A 22,512-nucleotide genomic window follows, 5' to 3' on the forward strand; every position below is an offset into this window, starting at 1 on the left:
ACCCAAATGCAGAGCACGAGGAGAAGAATCCTGCTCTTGTATCAGATAATGAGAGTTTTGGCCTCCGTTGGGCCTGACTTTCACCCAGCGTCATAAAATTTCACAAGAATGACATTTGTGCAGCTATTTTTACTGACCTTTTAAAGCCAATTCTCATTTCTGTTGGTAGGAATTAGTCCTGACACTTTCTGGTCAGTGTGACCTTGCTTCCCAGCGAAGTGCTGATTTTGTTCCACTGTCAAATTAATTACAAATAGGAGATAGTTCACAGGGATTAATTAGGGCATGGATGTACCATATGGATTCTGGAGCAACAGTTGGTACCACCGGGTTCTGCTTTTTCATTGGGTGTTCAGTTTGTATTTGGAAATGAGAGGGAGAACAAAACCCTTCTATCTGACAGACCGTTGATTTTTGTTATTATTTCCATGTCTCCTGTCTGCTCTAAGTCAAGGGTAATTGGTTAAGAAAAACCTCAAACTGTCCCTTCCTGTTAGAAATCTGTGTCCCGGTGATGTTCAATGAACCAGCTGTCAGTGCAGTTACCAAACCCTCCGTTCTTCAGGTCATTTAAGGGAGAAAGTTGTTTTCTGTCAAGACTCATGTTTAGGAAAATTCAAGGTGCCCTTCTCTGTATTTTTGGTACTTTCCAAGTCTGTTCCAAAGTTATGCTTGTGCTTTCCTGAGGGAACAAGTCAGCTCGGCGCTGGGAAGTGGGATAGGTAAGCATTTTTAAAAGGGAATTTGAGCCTCACTGCACTGTTTGACTCCGAGGGAAAGTCCTGGATTTCCAGCAGCGCTCGCATTAACTCCGGCGCTCCCGCAGCCCTGGGCAGCAGCAGGGACGGTGCTCTGTGGTCACTGGGGGCTCGGCGGGGGTGGGCTGAGCTGTCACACATTTTGGTGTCTGGCGAATGCGCGACTGGGCAGCACCCAGAGCTCCGGCGAGGGGCTGGTCCTCAGTGACACCGAGGTGCAGCAGTGGAGTGCTGGACTCTCCCTGTGGCAGCCGGGGCTGGCCGGGGCTCTGACCATGTCTGCGGGCGCGGAGGCGGCCAGGTAAGAGCTGAGGGGCTGGGGCTGGGCTGAGAGTGGGGTCTGCCCTGCGAGCCTTTCTCTGGCTCCTTCGATGAGAACGAGCCCTTTGCAGGGTATTTCTCCAGAATCAGGAACTCGTCTGACATTTCCAAATTGAAATGCCAGCGCATGGGGCAAACCAGAACCAGGAGCGGGGTGCCACGTCCCTTTGGAGGTTTCACATCACATGAAACTTGTTCTACATGAGCATCTCTGTTTTTTGAACTGTGTTGAAAACACAACCAGCTGCTCCTTGGATTTGTCACCCAGCACCTCTTGTCCTTTTGAAATGGGTTTATCAAGTTTTAGATCAGTTGGAGTGATGAAAAGTTATTAAAAACATTTTACTGACAGGCTGTTCCCTTAGCAAAGGGTCTGACTGCCTTTAGTGCTTTTAGACTGGAGTTGTAAGTTTGTCCCATCACTGATGGAGGGGACTATTGAGTTACTGCTAATAGAAGACATTTCCATTTACACTTTCTTAATTGATATAACAATATTACAATTTGGGGTTTTTTTAAAGCCACTCAGAGGTCTAAATGCAGGGTTCTAAACAAGGAATTGTCATGAAATACCTGGTTTCTGGGTGTGTTCCATCCTTAGTCCTTCATTAGGGACTGTTTTTGCCCCTCATTTCAAAGCAAACACCCAACTCATCCCAGATAACGTGCAAGTGATGCAAATACCAGTAAATAACTGGAAAATTTGGGTCAAGGACTGAGAGCACAGCGCTTGCTTTGAACACAGCAGAGAGGAGCCCCAAGAGGGTTGGGAATGTGTGGGAGGTGAGGAATTCCAGGGGTCCCAGCCCTCGGTAGGGGGAAACTTAAAACCCGGGTGCTGGGCAAGTTTAGACCAATTTTAAAGAATTTAGCAAAGACGTTGGTACACCCTGAAGAGTTTTAATTGTAGACACAGTTTTTCTAAATGATTCTTTGGTTCTAAAGGTAATTGTGTGGAAATTATATTGCTTAGGTGAAGCTTTATCTTAAAAAGTCTTTTCTGGGTTTGAATGGTTCTAGAGTTTACAAGAACAAAATTCTTAAAAGCTGTGAAATCTAATCACTGATGGAGAGTTTGTGATGAATTTTAACACACAGATTTGTTGATTTAGTAATTTGCTGACTGCCAGCAACATCTGTGAGTCAAAAAAAATCCCCAAACTTTCCTCATCCACCACTTTGCCAAGGAAAGGATGAGATCCAGTGCCTGAGGTTGTACCTAGGTGTGATCCAGCCACTTAAGACCAGCAGAGCAGCCTAGAAACACCCAGTTAGGAGCTGGATAATCCTGGAGGTGCCTTCCTTGGGTGCATTATGGATTGAGTCCCTGGAAATCCAGTACCTTGGTGCTTCTCTGGACAGTTGGAGCCAGGGAATCCGGAGCCACAAGGGCTCAGCAGTGTTGCTGATGCCTCGTTTTTGACACAGCTGCAAATCTGGCGAGCGAAGACTCGTTATGGAGTGGTGAGCTTTCCATGGAGAGCTGCTGGAACACCACAGAGTGTGTGAGCCCAGGCAGACGCTGCTTACTGGGGTGAATTTTGGTCATTTGTGGTCATTGGCCCCTGCAAGGAGCCGCTGGCTGAGGGAAGAAGTGATGGATTCAGGAGTAGGGTTTGGATGATCCTTGTGGGTCTTTTCCAGCTCTGGATATTCTGTGATTCTCAGAAATCGGGCTGCAGCTTCACCATCAGCAGTGAAGGGGGCTGATCTTGTGGCTCGCTCCTTACACCACGGCAGGTTTTCACCACCTGTTTTAAACATGGGAATCACAAGGAGCATTGCCTTGTACCTCTTTCATGCCTCACCCTTCCTGCTCGGACAGGATTCCCTGAAGCCCGGCAGGAACTCGGGCAAGGGTAGCGATCATTAAACACTTGGAGTGAAACCCTCGTGGATAATGGACCCCTTTGTTGTCAGTCCCGGGGGATGGGCGCTGCTGCCTCATTAGGGGGAAGGTGATCCTTTGCTCCCACCCTGCTTTCAGCCTTTTTGTTCGGTGCTGCCACTCCACAGAGTTGACTTGTGCTCCAGATTTATGTCTTTTTAATCTGCTTAATAGGAAGCAAATGATTGCCGTGAAAAAAGTTCCATTAATACTCCCTGATTTTTATGGTGGCTCTACTTTATCCCTGCTGAGCTGTGCAGGGAAGCACATTCCTGCCCAGCAGGTAGGGAGACTCCCTGAGTTACAGATGGTCCCTGGACCCCGCTGCCAGCCCCTCACGGGTGGCTGCACGGCCACCTCTGTGTGCCCTGCTTTGGAAAGGAGTGAAGGTTTTATTGCAGGAGCCCCTGGCATTGTCAGTGTTTCCAGCTGGTCTCGGCACTTCCCGCGAGCAGCAGGAGTGCAATTCCACTGTCCCGAGCTTGTGCCATGGAATGACAGGCTTGTGCTTTTTTGTTGACTCAAGTTATGGTTAATCATGGTCAAATTGTATTAAATCACATTTCACTTGCTGTGTTCAGTGTTGCTCAATACCTAAATTCTGCTTCTGAAAAAGCCCATATTTTTAAAATGTCAAAATCACCAAATTTCCCGTTCACTGCCCTTTCTTGGTTCTGGTTTTGGGAGACTCGTTGCTTTCTGTTAAAAGCTACATAAAGGAATTTATCTCCAAAATGCTCCTTGGAGGGGAAAGGGCAATGTTAACATTTCCTTTTCTGACCTCCTCATACCATAAATATGTGTTGTTATCACTGCTCGGGTAGTGACGCACAGTTCTCCCCAAATTCAGGACTGTCTGGAAGATCTGCTGGGGATTTTTAAGAACTTGACTTTGTTTTGGTGTAAAATGAAGATTTAAGGTGTAAGTCCCTGGATGTGGTGTGGGATAATTTACTTACACTATGTGTGGCTGGGCAGTTATGATCTTACTGGTGATTTCTGGTGAAATACTGAGAATGGCAAATATTGGAGCAAAAAGAAATCCCTTTTCCTTCTGCAAACATAGAGAACTTGGTTTCATACCTCAGTACTGGCCAATAATTCCTCAATGATTCTGTTTCAAGGAAGAAGGTGATTCTGTTTCAAAGCAGAACCCAGGGCTTTAAGCAATAACACAAGTTACAAGGTTTTCTGGCTATAAATAAAAATCTATATTTGGAAAAAACAAATAGTGTATTTATGGACAAAACTGTATTAAAGGAAATGTGATGGAAAAATTGAGTCAGATGAGCTGATGTATGAGGCATTTCCCTCTGGAGTCATTGGGCTGAAAAATGTTTTATATGCCTAAACTTGAACAGATGCTTGAGCGCACACACACACACACACACAGTCCTCCCCCGGTTCATATTAGCAGTTCTGCTCATACCACTGTGATTAATTCCCAGACCAGCCTGGTTTAGGCTCTGTTCCGGGGGCTTGGGGGTATTTCCAGATCATCCAGGTACTTAAGCCATGCCTAGCTGTAAATAAGCGAGCAGCCCGGATTATTAGCGGGATTTGTTTCAAGCTTTGCATTAGGCATGTGCTTAAATGACTCACTGAGCTGGGATTTACATTTTTACATGGGAATGAAGGATTTCTCCCTATTGCCTTGCCTAGATGGAAATCGGTGGAGTCAGCCAGCTTTTTTGCCTAAACAAGTCCATGAAACCAGCTTTGGGCTCTTGCAGTTATTAGTTCCAGCTTTTTAGTTACAAATTTGTCAGAAAACGAGTCTGAGTGTGCGTGCCTGACCTCCATTGGGATACTGGTGAAGGAGAGAGGGAGGCATCCATATGGATGACCAGCAGATTGTGCCTCCCGTCCTTTCCAGTCCGAATGTTGCATTCAGTGGCGCTAGAGGAGGCTGACAGCTGCATTTGATTATTTTCCATTGAGTCCCCGCTCTGGTGTCCCACTCAGGCGTTAATCTGCTGTCCTGGGGTGCAGTGTTTGCTTGTAGGTGGCTGTGCACAGCATTCCCTCTCTTCTAAACACCCCCAAAGTCTTCCCAAAAAGTGCCACGTCTTGGGGATGCTTCTTTCCGCTTTGCTTTTCTGATGAAGGAATGTAGAAAAATGACTTCTGGGTCTAAACATGGGTCTGGCTGTGGTGTGCCTCGGGAATGCAGCTCCTACAGGATGAGGGATGGTGCTGGTGGCAGCAGGGGATGGAACTCCTGCCCACGGTGACATCCCGGCGTGAGTGGTGCAGCCCTGCCGGACTCGGAACAAGCCATCGCCTGTGAAGTTCTGTATCTCTCTCATGCTTAAAATAGTCAAGAGCCTGGAAGGGTGATTGTATGTCTTGTGTGTGCCCATGTTCCCTTGAGGGGGAGTTTTGACTCCTTGTTAACTCCTGGAAGCCTGGCTCTGGTGTGGATTCAGGGACAGTGATGACACCCAGCACTGCCTAGTGCTGAGGTTAGAGATCTGTCTGTAGGCAGGCAAGGGGGTGGGTGTAGGCTGTGCATGTGGGGCTGGCCTTGGTGTCAGTACATTTTTAAATGGCATAAAATTGAAATAGTTAAAGTTCCTAATGTGCCTTGCAGGTGTGCTTTCCCTGCATGTCCTCATAGAAATATAAAAATCTCCTGATTCTCGTGGTAAACATTGAAGCAGTTGAGAAATGACTGAATTTTCCTTGCAGCAGATTCATTCGCAGGAGTTACTCAGCTGGTGCTCAGATATGTAATTAAACTATTTTGAAATGAGAAGAATTTTCATAGTGGAAACTGTGATTCCTGAGATATTAAAAAGCAAAATAAAATTGAAGTGTTTGGGAGGAAGCACACGGCAATCTTCCACAGAGCCATATGGAAATTATCTTTATTCCTTGGTTCGTGTGAAGTCTTTGCTCCTTCTGGAGCTGACTTGGAGCCTCCTCCTCAGTGCCGTCCCCAGCTTGGTTTGTATTCCTCGCCTGCTCTTGCTCTCTTTGCAATCTGTGACCAAACCGTATCGATCCGGGTGTCTGCAGAATCCCGTTCCCTGGAGGGCTGTGCTGGAGAGCCGTGGACAGAAATAAATCATCGCTGCCCTTCAGGTGTTCCGATTGCCCGGGATCGTCTGGCACGTACAGAATTCCAGGGGGCTGGAACTGAGCAGTGATTAACAGCCCCACAGAGCAGTTCTGTTCCCTTTGGCGTCTGCTGGTGCCTCTCTTCCAACTGGTTCATGGAGGGGCTTTTTCCCCAACACCTCGGAGCCACTCGCTTCTGGCTCCTTTGGAGCAGCCACATGGATCAGATGGAATCTTGCCCGCTCCAGAGCCCTGTTTCTGACCTGTCCCACGTGGGGGCTGCAGCAGAGCATGGGAGAAGCTCTGGACTCTCAGCATGCGACTGCTTTGTGCCTACAGACTTACCCTTGCCTGAGGCACGGCTCTGGTTTTCAGTTTTTGAGGGGTTTTCCTTCTCCAGGCTACTCCAGGTGTCACAGCTCCCTGCCTGTTTCCTCCTCAGCCTTCTTGCTGTTTTTCACTGTCCTTCCCCCACCAGCCAGTCCACACCTCTTCTCCAAGCTCCTTCTGTTCTCCTCTGTTCCCGGGATAGGAGCTGGCCAGAGTGACCAGAGCCACACACCATGGGTGAGCCATGGGCTCTCAGGGGGACATGGCGGAGTGACCAGAGCCACAGTGCCATGGATGTGTGTCACAGGCACATGGTGACACGGCAGCTTGTGCTGGGTGTGCTTCTCCTCTGACACTGGTGAAACGCTGTTTTGGGGCTGTGCTGAGCAGTGTCAGAGCGTTCACAGAGCAGCCTGACAGCCCCAAGACCTCCTGCATGCTGAGGCCATCTCAGGGCGTATCTATTTTTAGGTGAAATTGAGATTTATTTTTTTTATTCAATGTATGCATCACTTTATCCATGTGGAATTCCATCTGCCATTTTATTTCCAGGTTGCATAGACTCATATGGTCCCTGTGCTGCTCTTCACGATTGCCTCTCCACCTCCCCTCGAATATTTCCGTCAGGGTCCTGGGCCACATCCAGACAGTGTCCTGGTCTGGCACAGGTCCCAGCCTCTCCCTGTGACCCCTGCTCTGGCCTCCCTCCCTTGCAGGAAATGGCTGTTTACTCTTACTCCCTTGTCTCCCACCCAGTTGTCTCTCCATACAGGGACAGTCCCTTTTCCGGTGGCCTTTGTGGTCCCTTCAGGAAGCCTTAGATGAGAGAGACTCGCAGAGGTTAAAACCCAGGAGATCTGGAGCCCTCTGCGGGGCTGGAAGTGCCTTTGCAGAAGCCACGCTGACTTTTCCCATGGTTTATTGTATTTACTCAGATAATCAATGCCCACTAATTCTTCTCTGTGTCATTAGTCCTGTGTGAACGTTGGGTCTGGAGAACTGCACTTTGCCAGGATTTTCCTGTCCTGCAGAGCTGACACGACACTTGCTTCCCTGTCCCAAGGCAATTTTAGGAATGGCTGTACCCAGGTCAGGGTCCATCTCCACACTCCGTTAACCCCTCAGTGAATCCATGCAGCCCTCCCTGCTATGATTCCTCAGTTTGGCTCTTTGCTCTGTAACCTCCCCCCTAGCCCCTGCAGTGGGAACCAGGGGAAGGGGCTGGCAAGAGCCTGGAGCTGTTCCTGGTGCTGTGAGTTGTGTGTAAAGGAGTCCCATCATTTTCCCTGGATGGGTTTGGCATCTCTTTTAGTATCATTAGAGCTGAGCCTGTTCCTGGTGGTGGCTTTCTGCAGGGAGACTCTGTCAAGGTGCAGATGGGAATCTGAAGTGGGAATGCTCTGAGGGCTGGAACAGCTCTGCACTGGAGATGGGCTGGGAGAGTTGGGGGTGTTCAGCTGGAGAAGAGAAGGCTCTGAGGAGACTTTACTATGGCCCTTCAGCCCCTTATAAAGGGGCTTAGAAGAAAAATGGGGACTTTTTACCGAGGGTCTGTAGTGACAGGACAAGGGACAACGCTTTTAAACTGAGAGAAGGCAGGGTTAGATGGGGCATTAAAATGAAATATTTTACCATGAGGGTGGGGAGGCCCTGGCACAGGTGGCCCAGAGAAGCTGTGGCTACCCCTGGATCCCTGGAAATGTCCAAGGCCAGGCTGGACAGGGCTTGGAGCACCCTGGGATAGTGGAAGGTGTCCCTGCCCATGGCAGGGGTGGAACAAGATGGGCTTTAAAGTCCCTTCCAACCCAAACCAGTCTGACTGTGTTTGGCAGAGTAGGTGTGATTGCCTTAATGAGACAATGCACCAAACAACCAGTGGTTCCTTATCAGGAGTGATCTTATCTGCAGCTAATTCCCCTTTGTCAGAGTGAAGGAGGTGTGGTACAGCAGATGCTCAATTACCCTTTGCATTAGGAAGGTTTTTGCGAGCAGACCTGCTCAGCTCTGTGTTGGGAAGTGGCCCAGCCCTTGTGCATTCCCGGGTCATGCCAGGTAGAGGTGATCTGCGGGCTCCTGGTTGGAGCTTGAAGAGAACATCTATGGAACAAGCATGAAGTTCACTCAGTGACTAACAAGATGTCACCACCCTCCTAAAATCGTGGAAGCTTGGAAATAAGAATCCAGGGGAAGCTTGGCACTGTCGCCCTGACCCCAGTTGTGGCTGCAGTGTCTCAGTGGGTTTTCCTACCTCCAGCATCCCCACAACACAGCACATCCCATCCCCTGGGCCCCTTGGTGCTCCCCTGTCAAGTCTCATGCCTGGTTTAAGCAGGAATGATGGGGAGGCTGATCTGCCTTCAATTTGCTGCTAATTGTCCCACTCTGTGTTGATAATAAATCTGATAAAATCCTTGGCCAGGAAAAGCAGTCAGGTGGAAAAACTGACCCGCCTGCCACTGTGTGCTTGGTGCAGTGTGCCTGTCACTGGGAAAAGAGCTTCTGGCCTCCTTTCATAAAATTGGAGTTATTTCCAGCTGTTCTCAGGGGGAAAAGCCCCAGTTAGTGTGTGTGCTTCCCAGCTGGAGTGATGGAGCATAGGGAGTTCATCAGTGCTTCAGGTCTCTTCCCAAGGGGGTCTCAAAGTATTCAAGTCTTTCAGAAAAGGACAGTTTTATGTTTCCTAGTTCATTACAGGAATTTTTTTTCAACAAATAAGTCACTTAGTGAATCTATGTGCATATTTATATTCTAAATTTTATCTTTGGCAAAATAAAGCTGTTAAGACTCCTGTTGAACTCAAGCTGGAGTAACATTTCAATGCCAGTATGGCAATCTGCTGCCTTACTCTGCTCCTTGTCTCAGAATAAACTGTGTGTAAAACCAACTTTATTGAAACAAAACTCTTCAACTGTTTCTGTGGTTTAGTAGCACTTGGGAGAAGTTGAAGCAGCAGTAGAGTGAGCGAAGTGCTAGCTTGTTGTGGACCTGTTCTCTGGCAAGGTGCTGTCCATCCCAACACCATCCTCATGGATTGTTGTGCCATCTGGCACAGCTGGTCCTGCTCAGCTTGGTGCTCTCCACCTGGGCAGATGCAGAGTTGGGTGAAGTCTCAGGGGTCTGCAAGGCTCTCTGCTCCTCCGTGTCCCAGCACGGGAACAGTCCAGGCCCAGTTTAGCAGAGCTGGGTGGCCCGAAAGCGCCAGCACGGCGGGGGTGAGGCTTTGGTTTGCAATGTCCTCCTCCTCTGCCTCTGAACATCCTTCCCTCTCTGCAGAGCGGCTGTTGTAGAAAACGTGACGTGGATTTGGTGCAGTTGTAGGCTGAGGCGGTGGCTCCTACTAGACCAGATGACAGAGCTGGGGAATAAAAGTCTTTTTTTTGAATGTGGGTCACGGAGAAGCAGCTGCCATGTTGCAGGATGGGTGACTGGGGACGTTGTGGCAGACTGTGTCGGGGTGCGTGGTATCTGTTTCATTTACAAGCTGTTCACAGTAGTTTTTGAGGCTTATCTATGAAGCAAACACTGCCGTAGTTTCTCTTGACTGTCATAAGATGGTGGTGGGAGCATTAGGTGTTCATCCCCATCTGATTGCCTCCCGCTCAGCCAAGTGAGAGCCTTTGATTTTGATGTACAGGAGCCGACAGAATTGCGCTCTTTTGGCTTCTCTCTCCTTTCCCGAAATGGCCGTGAGAGTGATATTTGGGTCAGCTGCCTCCAGTGTGTCATTTTCTTTTGACACTCATCCCTCTGAGCGCAGAGGAGGAGCCCGGTGGGGAAACGCTGTGGAGCTGTTGGCTGCAGTGGAATGGGGTGTAGTTAAAGGGGTGTTGTGGTTATTTGAATCGCTAATCACATCAAGGCAGGGAAATCTCTCTGATGCCTGACTGGAACAGTATGGGAGTGAGGATGGCCTTCCCCAGACCTCGCTGCCAGAGAGCTGGAGGGATCCAGGTAAGCACATGGATGCTCCAGCCTGCCCAGAGGCTGCTGCTCCCCAGCAGCGCCTGTCCCTCAGTGCTTCCTGGGGATGCAGCACGCAGAGGTTCTGTGTGTTCTGTGTGTTCTTCCCTTTGGACCCTTGTGGGTCCAAATCCTGGGGAAACAGGATTGTTCCTTCTTGCCTGGCTGCAGTGCTCGGGGTCGTGGGCTGAGGTCTCAGGTGGGCCCAGGTGCTGCCGCTCCCTGGGTGTCACAGGTGGGTTTGCATTGTCCGGGCTCTGCTCACCCCTGCGTGTCCCCGGGTGCAGCCCAGAGTTTGCAGCAGGACACTCTCCTTCCCTTTGTTTCTTTCCCTTTGCTGTTCCCAGGCTGAGTTTGCAGCGGGACACTCCTGCCATTTCTTTCCCTCTGCTGTTTCCATACTGGCAAGTGTGTCCCAAAAGGGGCTGAATCCCTGGGATTCATTGGCAGGTGTGTGCCGGAACCCCAGCCCCCATCCATCATACTCTCACTTGAACTGCTGTTGGTCACTCAGGACCTGCCTTTTGTCATTCTCCCCACCACAATTTTCCCATCTTTACCTTCCCTTTGCCATATTTGTTAAAATAGCTGCTGGGAGCACAGGTGCAGTAGGCAGCAGTACAATATTTTTAATATTTTAATAATGTATTGTGTTACATCATGCCAGTACTAGTAGCACTGTGTAGCAGTTGTCCTGCACTGGCAGGGGGAAGGATCTCAGGTCACAGTTTCACTTCCTTGTGTGGCTCAAGTCCCTGCAACTTGTCCCCTCTCTATTATGTTCGTTCTTACAGGAAAAATTGCTTTGCTGCTGTTGCTGTTGTCCCAGACTCTTCTCCATGGTGCCCAGGGAATGGTGATGGAAAATTGAAACAGGGAAAATTCCACTTAAACATAAGAAAAGCTTTTTTTACTGTGAGCGTGGTCAGGTGTAGGATCAGACTGCCCAATCTGACTTTTCAATGCTTGTGGGCTCTCCATCCCTGGAGGTGTTTAATAGGATCAGGCTGCCCAGAGAGCTTGTGGTGTCTCCATCCTCAGAAGTATTTAAAACCTGGCTGGGCATGGGCCTTCCAACCTGCTGTGGTTGACCCTGCTTTGAGATGTAAAATACAGTGGTTTAAACTACCAGTTATCAGAACACTGCACATTTCTGAGAGCGATGCATTTGGTACAAGGGGACTTAGGGGTTAAACACCTTCAGAAGTGACTGAAGTAAAGGGGTGGCTCTGTCACTCTGAAAGGAGCTGTCACAGCCTCAGACCAGTCGGGTGTTTTTTGGGTGTTTGGTCTCAGATTTTGTCAGACATTGTGTGTCTGAGCCAGGGTTTAGTAGCCCTGAGCTGAGGAGCACGTGGTGCCTCATCAGATGATGTTTAGGAATCTCTGGTGTTTGGGAGATGAGTGCTGCCTGTGTGTGATCACCTCTTGGAAAAGCCTGCAGGATCCCCTGTGGTGTGGGAGAATGGGAATTGACAGCTCACACTCAGGGGTGTTCTGTGCACCTGAATCCACTGAGGCCACACTCACCCAGTCTGATGGTCACTTCAGCTGGTAGGAACAGTCTTTCTCAAGGATGCCCTCCAGATCTTTGCATTTTAAGGGTGTCAGTCCCCCTGTTTGCAGACAGCCTGGGATGGCAATCCAAGAGCTCAGGATTTGGTTAAACACTTGGTCTTAATCTTAGAACAGCAGTGTTGGCTGTTTTCTCTAGTATGGCTTGAGCTTCAGATTCAAATTCTTTAAAAAAAGATAAAATTGTCCTTTACCGACCCTGTAATTCCTTGTTTTCAACATCCAACTGAATTACACTGGGAAAGCTTTCCTGTGCTGTGCTGGCTCCTCTGCAGGGAGGAACAGGTGCAGCAGCACCAGGGCCAAGAGCAGGCAAGGCCTGGGGGGTCGTGCTGGACCTGCCAGTGCTGCAGGAGCCCAGTTCCTGCGGGAGCTGCTCAAACCAGCCGGGCTCAGTGGGGTTAAACTGTGGTGGAGAAGAGCTGTGAGATGTGTGAGGCTGGAGGAGAGGGGAGAGAGAGAGCTCTGATGGAGTAAACACTGGGTTGGTTCTGAGCTCCAGCAGCTCTTCCTTGCTGGATTATTCCTCTTCTGCCAGCAGGTTGTGAAGGGGGGGATTTGTTCCTGCCCCAAGCTCCAGTCCCAGCGCTGTGCTGGTGCCCCAGGGTTTGGTGTTGCTGTGACCGAGGCAGCGCCGGGGAGCCAGGGTTTCAGCGCAGGCTGAAGCAGCGCACGAGTCTCTGAGCACTTTGTTTCCTCCTTGATCACATTTCTCATCACCACAGTGCTGGCATCACCTGGGGCTCCTTCTGCCTCCTGATACCTGGCGTCTGCAGGACAGGTGTGAGGAGCATCCTCAGGCTGGTGTCAGGCTACGAGAAGTGCCAAACTGGGAGCTCGCTCTCCCAGTCTCTGACCTGGAACACCTCATTCCCGTCCTTCGGAAGGGATGCTGATTGCTGAGCGTGTGTGAAGGGATTCAGCCTGACACAGACCCCACAACGGGCCTCCGAAAGTCTCATGAGGTGACGGAGACTGTACAGCCCAGCCTCCATTTTCCAGGGAGCCTGTTGTCACTGCAGGCTCCTGCTCTCAGATGAACTCGAGTCAGGCTCAGCTCGTCCTGTCCTCGTGCTGCTCCAACGGACCCTGCTCTTCCACGCCGGGGTCTGCACGTTGTGGGTGCCTGCCCTGGACACGCTGCTTCCTCTGGAGCAGCACGGGTGCTGTAGGTGCAGTAAAAGCTGGTTTGGGCCAGCACGAAACACGTCGTGATTTCATTTGAATTTTGTCACTGTGGGGGAGTGTTGCTAAAATTGTCACTTGGCTTCCCATGTTAGCAGTACCTAGAGGGCACGCCAAGGCGACCGGAGGTTCGTGTCTTAGCTGCAAATTCCAGTTTATCTGTAAGCTGAATGCTCGGGTGGGTATATGTTGATTTTCAAAAAGATACGTACTTGACATCTTTATTTTTTTGACAGCGCAAGAATCTTATTATATCCCTACCTCTTACCCATATTTTTCTGTACTATTTATATCCCACATAGGATCTGTGGTCTCATAATTCAGTGTGGGGTTTTTTAGACTCGGGGGATTGGTCTGGGAATCAGCAGAGCCTTGTTACCATGCCTGGGATTGGAAGGCACCATTCAGAAATGGTTTCCAAATTGACGTTGACATTGTGGCTTTTTCCAAACCATTCTCTGCTGTTGCCACGTGAGCCCTGCCAGATGACAGAATATTCGTTTGAAAGAGCGCTGTGTGCTCTCCAGAAAGTCCCAGCCTTTTCCTTCCCAAGTATTCTGTAAGATTAAAAATAAAATTCAGTGCACTTTTCTTATTCATTTTCATCTTCATTGCTGAAAATGGGAGTAAAGTTGGTGGTGATTGAACCCACTTCCTTCACAAAGAATGGAAGGGTGATGGCCCTGAGTTGTCTTATCCCAGGGATATCCCCACATGCTTGTGTCACTCAGGAGAATGGACACTGGAATTGCTGCTCAGGGAATGCAGGTGGCATCAGCACAATTCTCACCAGGATTTGGGATGTGTTGGCACCATTCCAGTGCTGGGTCTGGCCACAGCTCTCTCCTTTCTTGAGCAGTAAAGTCTTACTCGTTTTCCAGGTTAAAAAAAAAAAAAAAAAAGAAACCCCTCTGCTTCCTCAAAAGTACTTGTAAATCATGTAATTTCTTACTTTTCAATGTAAATGAGATTTGAATGAATAATGCTAATTATTCATTCATCCTAATTCAAATCCTATTTTAATTAGCCTGTGGGCCCAATTTCACTTTCATGCAGCATGAAACCTCTTTTGATTAACAACAGAATTGCCATGCAGCTCTTCTTTTTTTCCTGCTCAGCACGTCTTTTTAAACTGCTTAAAAACAAACCAAAACAAATAAATCATTAATAAATTAATCAAATTTCATTAGCATGACGTGGGAAGACATAATTTAGGGAGGAAAAAAGTGTTCTGTAGATACATTCGTCCTCCTTAACAAGTGCCTCGAGGCTATGAAGTCTGCAGAGAAGCCTTGTCTGAGGAGGTGCTGGTGAACTGTGGAAATTTAGAGACCCTCCACTCCCTGCCATCAAAGGGCAGGGACACGTTCCACTAGACCAAGCCCCATCCAGCCTGGCCTTGGACACTTCCAGGGATCCAGGGGCAGCCCCAGCTTCTCTGGGCCACCTGTGCCAGGGCCTCGCCACCCTCATGGTAAAATATCTCTAATGTCCCATCTCTCCCTGCCCATTCATAGTTTAAAAGTGTTGTCCCTTGTCTTGTCACTACAGGCCTTGGTAAAATGTCCCCATTTTTCTTACAGGCTCCATTTACCCTGAAAGGTCACAGGATGGTCTCCCCCAGGGCTTTTCCTTCTCCAGGCTGAACAACCCCATTCTCCCAGCCTGTCTCCGTAGCAGAGGTGCTCCAGCCCTTGGAGCATCTCTGTGGGCTCCCTCCAACAGGTCCATGTCTGTCCCATGCTGGGGGCTCCAGAGAATTCCCCCCTTGCCTGCTGCCCACGCTGCTTTGGATGCAGCCCAGGGAATAGATGGATTTCTGGGCTGTTGCTGGGTCATGTCTTGTTCTTCATCCTGCAGGATCCCCAAGTCCTTCCCTGCAGGGTTGCTCTCCCTCCACCCACCCCCAGTCCGTGCTGGGGATTGCTCCAGCCCAGCTCCAGGATCTTCCAGTTGGCCTTGTTGAAGTTCATGAGGTTGCCACGGACCCACTCCTCCAGGCTGTCAGGATCCCTGGGAATGGCATCCCTTCCCTCCAGGGTATCAGCTGTGCCCCTCAGCTTGGTGCCATCCTTGGACAGGGATGTGCCCAGCTGTGCCCAGCCCCACTTCTGTCATTGATGGGATGACATGAAACGAGTCCTGGTGCCATAGAAATGTCACAGAAGGGCTTGGATTGGCTGAGATCCATGTGGATCATCCAGTCTGGCTCTGTGATCCTCACAGGCTGCCTGATGCCGACCCAAACCAGCACTCCCTGCATCCCCATGCTCAGGTGCTTTGGACTGTAGCTGCCAGTTTGTACTGGGCTGGAGCCAAGGGGATCCAGTTTGTACTGGGCTGGGCCCAGTCTGTGCCGAGACAAGGCCAGGAGATGGTTCCAAAGGTGTTTGGGATTCCACAGCCCGGAATGAGGCTGCCTTAACACCCACCTGGTGCTCGCTGTCCTGCCCTGCAGGTGCCCTCCATCTCAGGGGAATGGGGACCCTGCTGGAGCGTTCCAGCTTCTTCCTTTCTCCTGCCCCACTGCTGTCCCTACCACACCTCAGCTGTCCCATCCAAGGGCAGGATTTTGAGGATTTTACAGCAACTGCTGCTCCACAGGGCAGTTCTTCCCTCCCTGAGTGGCGGGAGGTCGTTGCTGTTAGAGGAGAAAGCTGAAAGGAGGTGAATGTTTAAATGTTGAAATGTTTAAATGTTTAAATTCATAGCCAAGCCCCCCATGGTCTGGGTAGAGGAGGGGGCACACCTGAGAGGCCATTCCCTGGCTGTATGTGAACAACAGCTGTGTTAACTCCAGAAATTCTTCACATGAAGCTGATTCCTGTTTTCCCATGTACCTGCTCCAAATTCTTCTTCATTCTCTCTGGATGTCAGCGCCTGCAAAGCTTTAATTCGGGAGCCAGCACACTGTCAGAGATAAGGCTCCTGATATTTAATCATGGATCCTGCCCGCTCCAAGGAGCCTCCTCCGCTGGAAGTGCTGAAATGAACTTATGACAAATACAGGGAATGAAAGTCTCTCTCAAATGCACTTTCTGGCATGACTTAAATTAGCTGAAATTGCTGACATTCTGCCTTTCTCAGATGCGTGTCAGTGTCCATAGACTTTTCTTTCAAACATTGGAAAATTATTGAGTTAAATGTTGCCAGAAACAAGGGATGCGGGCGCCGTGGGTGTACGCTGGGTGAAGGTTACTGTGTCGTGTCTGGGTGCTGCAGCACTTGGTGGAGAGGCAGAATGTGCCCCTCTAGCCTTGGCTGATCCCACAGAACGGAAGGAATTCCGCTTGGAAGTTCTTGGGTTTGTACTGTGTTTAATTTGGATGGGCTGAGCCTTTTTTAAGATTTAATGACTGGTCATTTTGCTTGAACCAAAACATTTCCTTAAAGAGCAGGAAGTTCTTTGCCTGCTTATGGGTCCTCCCGTGTTTGTCCCAGCAGCTCTGCTTGGGACTAGGACTAAAGGGACAAAGTGACACTTTCTTGGCGAAGACAATCAGCTCTTGGGCAGCTTCAGAGCTCCACAGCCAGGACCCACTAATTGGCAGGTCCTGGTTGTTAACCACAGGCTGGATAAATCCTCCTGTATCCCAGGGCTGTAGGAACCCCAGCACACGTCTGTAGGTGGGTCTGGCATTCTGTGCATTGATATAACTGGTGGAATTCAGGTTGGGAATCACAGGAATGATTCCTGTGTTGTTGTTGCTACCTGTCTGCGGGTAGAAAATGCACTGTGAAAAGCTGGCATGTACCTCGAAAAAATTTCTTAGATGGGAGGTAACAGCTTGTCTAAAAGTAAAGATTCTCTTACTGAAACCTGCACTCATTTCAAACTTCCCTGTCCTTAACTGCTGAGGAATGTGACAGTATATGAAAATTTAAAGGCTGGTTCCTGCTGTTACTCCAAATTTACATTGGCAACAGTGTTTAATTAATTTCAAATTTACTTAGTAGTTTACTTTCAGTGAAAAGTGTGGCCCTGACATTTTCAGGGAATAAGAATTAACCCCTTCTTAAACTCCTTTGGGTTTTGTCTCTTTTTTAGTGATGAATCACGACATGTCAGTGGGAACATGCCTGTCCTGTCGGTGCCCAGGGTGATGAGATGGGCAGAGCAGTGTGGTGGGAGGGGGTATCGGGACTCCTCCCCTCTGTTAACCTCCTGTTCCACATGTGGGGTTCACCTGCCTTTGCTGCTCATTGGAGACTTCCCAGGCACATGCAGGACCCCCAGACTCACTGTACCCCTCATCTGGACTCCGAATCCGAGTGGGAAATGCTGCGTGTGGGGCTGTCTGAGGCGCTGTCTCATCCCACTGCCAGAACTCGGGTGGCAGAGCTGCACTTGGGTGCCTTTCCGAAATGGGGGCGCAGAGCCCCTGCTGCAGGCAGGGGCTGCACTGGGACTGGAACCTGTGCTCTCTTTGCCTGTTAAACACGTGTTATTTCAGCCAGTGCTCTGTGGGACGATGGCAGCAGGGTTGTGTTGAAGAGGAGCTTGGATGGAAGCCTTGGGAGGATTGCATGCACCTCTAATAGCTGCTATCTATGTAACACATGTGATTTAAACATGTCCCTTTTCAGGGCTGAGTGCAGGTGGCAGCTGGCCTGCCCACCTGAGTGAAGGCTGGGGGTTTTTGTCCTGATCGGTAAGTTTGATGACACATCATGATCCTGCCTCGCTGCTGTTGGGATTCACTTTCATTTTCCTCCTATGTTTCCCAGCTAAACCAATCCATCTCTCTAAATCACTCACTTTTAGGCATCTTCCCCGTCCCTCAGCTGGTTTTGAGCCTCCTGTATCCACTCTCTGATGTTGGAGCAACTGCTGAAGGATGCAGCCGCAGGTGCCCAGGGCTGTCTCGCTAACAAGGAGGTAAGATCACCCTCCTGGCTCCTGATTGCAGGTGACACAGCCAGGGGTCACATCCATCACCTGCACTGTATCAGCAGCTCTCCTCAAGACCCTGATCCTTCAGGAGCCTCCCTCCCTTCCCTGTTAACTGACCCCCACAGCAACCTCTCCCTCTGTTACAGAACCCTGCTCTGCTGCTCCTGAGCTGCACTGAGTGTGGTTCAGGCAGTGGGGCTGTTCCAGGGGCCTCAGCCTCCCCAGCAATCCGTGTTTTCCTGTACCACTGGTAGCTCTCATCTCCAGTTCTCAGCCTGCAAACTCGAGTCCCATGTGCCCCTTTTGTCAGCAGCCACTCCCCAGCTGATCTTGGGAAGATCCAGCCTGGCTGCCAGGGATTTTCAGAACTGCTGTAATTATGGAACTGATCTTGGATCTAATGTGGGAATCATTTGTCAAGACTTGTGTTACTTCTGATCCACATAATATGGCCTTCTTTAGTACTCCCCTGTGCTATTTTTTTTCTCCCACTGTCATGAAGTGGTAAATCAAATGTCCTGCACAGCCCATCCACACCATGTCCCTGCTCTTGGCTTTTCAGTGAAACGCTGAATTCCACCAGAGGGAGATTACATTGATATCCTTTAATTCTGCATTGCTTGCATCTCCTCACATTTCATTATTTTACCTGCAAACAACTCTGTAGTTATGTGGAAGAAGTTGAATAGTTCTAAGTACTAGTTTTCTTCCAGTCTTCTGGAATTTCTTCAGGTTAAGAATAAATCCCTTTTAAGATCAGAGTGCTGGAGATTTATCCAGTTCTGGCTTCAGGATCTGTCACCAAATGTTGTTCTGATGTAATAGTGTCTTTTAATAATCTTTAACAAACTGATATTTGACATCATCAAAGGTCTGAAAGAAGCTTCATCCCCTGTTGCTCTAACAGTGTCCAACAGTTCTTCCTGTGTTTTATGAGTTTCACTCGTTGGGGCTCCAGGAGGCCCTGCAGTGTTGCTGGGTTTTGTTCAAAGTGTTGTCAGACGGGAGTTTCCAAGGGTGGGATTTTTACTGTTGGGATTGCAAATTTATCCTGGAGTCATGGAATGGTTTGGGGTGGAAGGGACCTTGCAGCCCATCCAGTCCCACCCCCTGCCATGGGCAGGGAACACCTTCCACTATCCCAAGTTGCTTCAAGCCCTGTTCTACCTGGCCTTGGACACTTCCAGGGATCCAGGGGCAGCCACAGCTGCTCTGGGCAACCTGGAATCTGCAGCCATTGGAATTTGGCAGGGTTGCCTCTGGCAACGAGGACACTGTGCCAGGCCCGCTCGGGAGCACGGCCAGGCCCGGCAGTTCCGGCGCTTGCTCGGCTCCTGCCAGCGCTGTCCCCTCTCCCCTCACCCACCCACCACTTGCTTCTGTGGAGTAGCTCTTATAGAAGTTTTAGGGTAACTCTTTCTAATCAGGTTTTCACTACAAAATCCACACTGAAATCTTTTCTGAACCTGGCAGGAAGCTTTTCAGCCTCCCAGAGGGACTGAACCCAAATCCATCCACAGGATAGTTCGAGCATAGATAGAAGTTCCTTGGCCCAGCCCTGTCCCTAGGCTGGCCCTGCAGGGTGACACTGCTCAGGCCACCAGGTTGTCCTGCCTTTGCATCACAGGTGGGCTGGGCCACCCCCTCCTGAATGAGGACAGCTGGTACTGGCCTTGGAGGCAAGTGTCTCCGTGGGTTGTGGCTTAGACCATGATCACCAGCCCCAGCTGTAACAAATTAAAATAAATCCCCTTGTCAGTGGTGGAACATGGCCGACAGCACCCAAAAATCTCATGGGCACTTGTCTTCCCATCCACTGCATTTTGGAGTCTTCAGCCTCTGCTCTAAATGTTTTTATCAACCTGTGACATCCAGAGAAGCCGTGTCTCTCTCTTTTGGGCTGGGGAGTAGGTTTGGGAGCACATTTTTTAATGAAATGACACTGAACTGCTGCTTTTTCTTACAGCAGATTCCTCAAAAGCCTGCGGAGGAGACGTAGGATCTTCAAGCAAATTCTGGCAGCTGGATCCCGATAGCAGGTGATGGTCACAAACATGGATGGGTGTTGGGTGTAAAAGTCTGGAGTTTTTGGACTCTCTTGGTTGAGTTTGCACTGTTTAGGCTCAAGCTGATAAACTCATAAATGTTTGGGGGTTCTGTTTGTTTTTTAGATAAACTCATTTGACCACCATGAGTTGGAGTTTTCTGACCCGCCTGTTAGAGGAGATCCAGAACCACTCAACCTTTGTTGGCAAAATCTGGCTGACAGTGTTGATTGTGTTTCGGATTGTCCTAATTGCTGTGGGAGGAGAATCCATTTATTATGATGAACAAAGCAAGTTTGTGTGCAACACGGAGCAGCCTGGCTGCGAGAATGTCTGCTACGACTCCTTCGCCCCTCTCTCGCACGTCAGGTTCTGGGTGTTCCAGATCATTCTCGTGGCCACTCCATCGGTGCTGTATTTAGGCTACGCCATCCATAAAATCGCCCGGATGGTGGAGCACAGCGAAGCCAGCAGGAGAGCCAGGAGGAGGAGCTTGCCCATCCGCTGGAAGCAGCACCGGGGCTTGGAGGAAGCTGAGGGTGACCACGAGGAGGACCCGATGATGTACCCGGAGATAGAGGTGGAGAGTGTCCGGGAGAGTAAAGAGAAGCAGAGCCCTGCCAAAGCCAAGCACGACGGCCGGCGGCAGATCCGGGAGGATGGGCTCATGAGGATTTATGTCCTGCAGCTCCTGGCCAGGGCCTTGTTTGAGGTTGGCTTCCTGGTGGGGCAGTATTTCCTGTACGGCTTCCAGGTGAGCCCCGTGTTCGTGTGCAGCAGGAAGCCCTGCCCGCACAACGTCGATTGTTTCATTTCCAGGCCAACCGAAAAGACCATTTTCCTGCTGATAATGTACGGGGTGAGCTGCATGTGTCTGCTCCTGAATGTCTGGGAGATGCTCCACTTGGGGTTTGGCACCATCCGGGACACATTGAATGCCAAGAAGAAGGAGCTGGTTGACTCTGGGACCTTTAACTACCCCTTTACCTGGAACACCCCGTCGGCTCCCCCGGGCTACAACATCGCGCTGAAGCCGGAGCAGATGCAGTGCACGGAGCTGTCCAACGCCAAGATGGCCTACAAGCAGAACAAAGCCAACATAGCTCAGGAACAGCAGTATGGCAGCAACGAAGGGAACATTCCCGCCGACCTGGAGATCCTGCAGAGGGAAATCAAAGTGGCTCAGGACCGCCTGGACCTCGCCATCCAGGCGTACAACAACCAAAACAACCCCAGCAGTTCCAGAGGGAAGAAATCCAAAGCGGGCTCGAACAAAAGCAGTGCCAGTAGCAAGTCAGGAGATGGGAAGAACTCGGTCTGGATTTAACGTTGGCTCGGTTGATATGTTGTGGTTTTTTTCTCCTAGTTTATCATAACCAGCAGTCCCATGAATAATGGCTTCCATTAAGGGAATATTTGACTCTGCTTATTTTCAGGGATACCATTGGCTCGTGATTCAGCCCCTGGGAAGGGTTTATACACTGACTCTAGGACTATAGAACTTTATTCTTTTGTCTTCCAAGTCAGGAGACAAATAGGTATATTTAATTCATTCTCATTGAACGGTTTATGCTGTATGTACAGTATTATAGTACATTTATTATGCACAATTTTTTTTGTATTTGTACACTGGATCTGATGTTACACTTTTTATATCAACAAGGACAAAGCAATGGGTAGCCATTAGCATTTTGTTAATTTTATTATTGTTGTCTGCAGTTATGTCATTGTTCTTCCTTGTTTTCCAAGTAAAACTTTTTATAAAACTTTTCTATGCTGCGTTTCCAAAGTGCCTTGAACGTGCAGAAGTGGAGTCTCCGCTCTCTGGGCAGCTCATGGGTGCAAATCATGAGCAAGAAAGGATTTGGGAAACCTCTGTTAATGGTGCTCCTGACTCTGTCCTTCACTAAATTAATGTGCTGCTCGCAAACTGGAAGTGTCATCCCATAAGCTCCTGTGTCCTACAGGCTCTTTCCTCTATGGAAAATGACTTACAGGAAAAATGTGTGTGTGTGTGTGTGTGTGTGTGTTGGGAGCAGGAGTGCCAGCTGTGGGGCAGAGAGGGCTCAGGGCTCCCCACACACCTTGTGCAACAGGAGGGAGGAGACACCTCAAACTCCTGCAAAAAATCCGGAAAAAACGAAATAGAAATGACTGGATTCGGTAACTCTGCGTGTTTCTGTGACAGCGATGGGAAGAGAAGTTTGTGAGGCCTCCTGTTGTGTAACACCCTGCGCCCAGGGGCAGGCAGTGGTACCTTTTGGGGAGGATTCCTGTCCTTCCCAAACTAATCGGGTCAGCTGGAGTCGTGGTAGCTCTGTGGAATCCCCTCCCTCTCCCAGCAGCCGGCACACACGAGCTGTCTGCGGGAGTCACAGAGCCCTCTCCGAATATCAATGATTCTGCCTTATTCCAGACCCCTCTTCCTTCCGTTCTGTCCGAGGAATTCAGTTCAGACACAGCAATATGTATAATTTAGCTTTCTGCTTGAGA

The 22,512-nt window shown here is 49.6% G+C and overlaps 1 protein-coding gene across 2 annotated transcripts; it reads left to right on the forward strand.

Annotated features, from left to right (window-relative positions):
• The first annotated feature begins 6 nt into the window (after nucleotides 1-6).
• GJC1 (gap junction protein gamma 1) lies at nucleotides 7-21,791 on the forward strand. 2 transcript variants are annotated; one of them, XM_042021602.1, is made up of 4 exons: nucleotides 7-1,059; nucleotides 17,846-17,959; nucleotides 19,941-20,013; nucleotides 20,146-21,791. In XM_042021602.1, the coding sequence occupies exon 4, from the start codon at nucleotides 20,165-20,167 to the stop codon at nucleotides 21,344-21,346; it is 1,182 nt and encodes a 393-aa protein (XP_041877536.1). In that variant the 5' UTR covers nucleotides 7-1,059; nucleotides 17,846-17,959; nucleotides 19,941-20,013; nucleotides 20,146-20,164; the 3' UTR covers nucleotides 21,347-21,791. The 2 variants fall into 2 exon arrangements, with proteins under 2 accessions (XP_041877536.1, XP_041877537.1); XM_042021603.1 differs by lacking the exon at nucleotides 7-1,059 and having other exon boundaries at nucleotides 8,113-17,959; nucleotides 19,944-20,013.
• The last annotated feature ends 721 nt before the right edge of the window (nucleotides 21,792-22,512 follow it).

This window comes from Corvus kubaryi, unplaced genomic scaffold (assembly GCF_017639235.1).
Source record: "Corvus kubaryi isolate FWS band 111438036 unplaced genomic scaffold, C.kubaryi_AGA036_p1.0 37152, whole genome shotgun sequence".
Classification (NCBI taxonomy): domain Eukaryota; kingdom Metazoa; phylum Chordata; class Aves; order Passeriformes; family Corvidae; genus Corvus; species Corvus kubaryi.

Excerpts from the sequence above, each read along its gene's own strand:
- GJC1 (XM_042021602.1), top strand. The coding sequence starts at position 20,165 with ATGAGTTGGAGTTTTCTGACCCGCCTGTTAGAGGAGATCCAGAACCAC.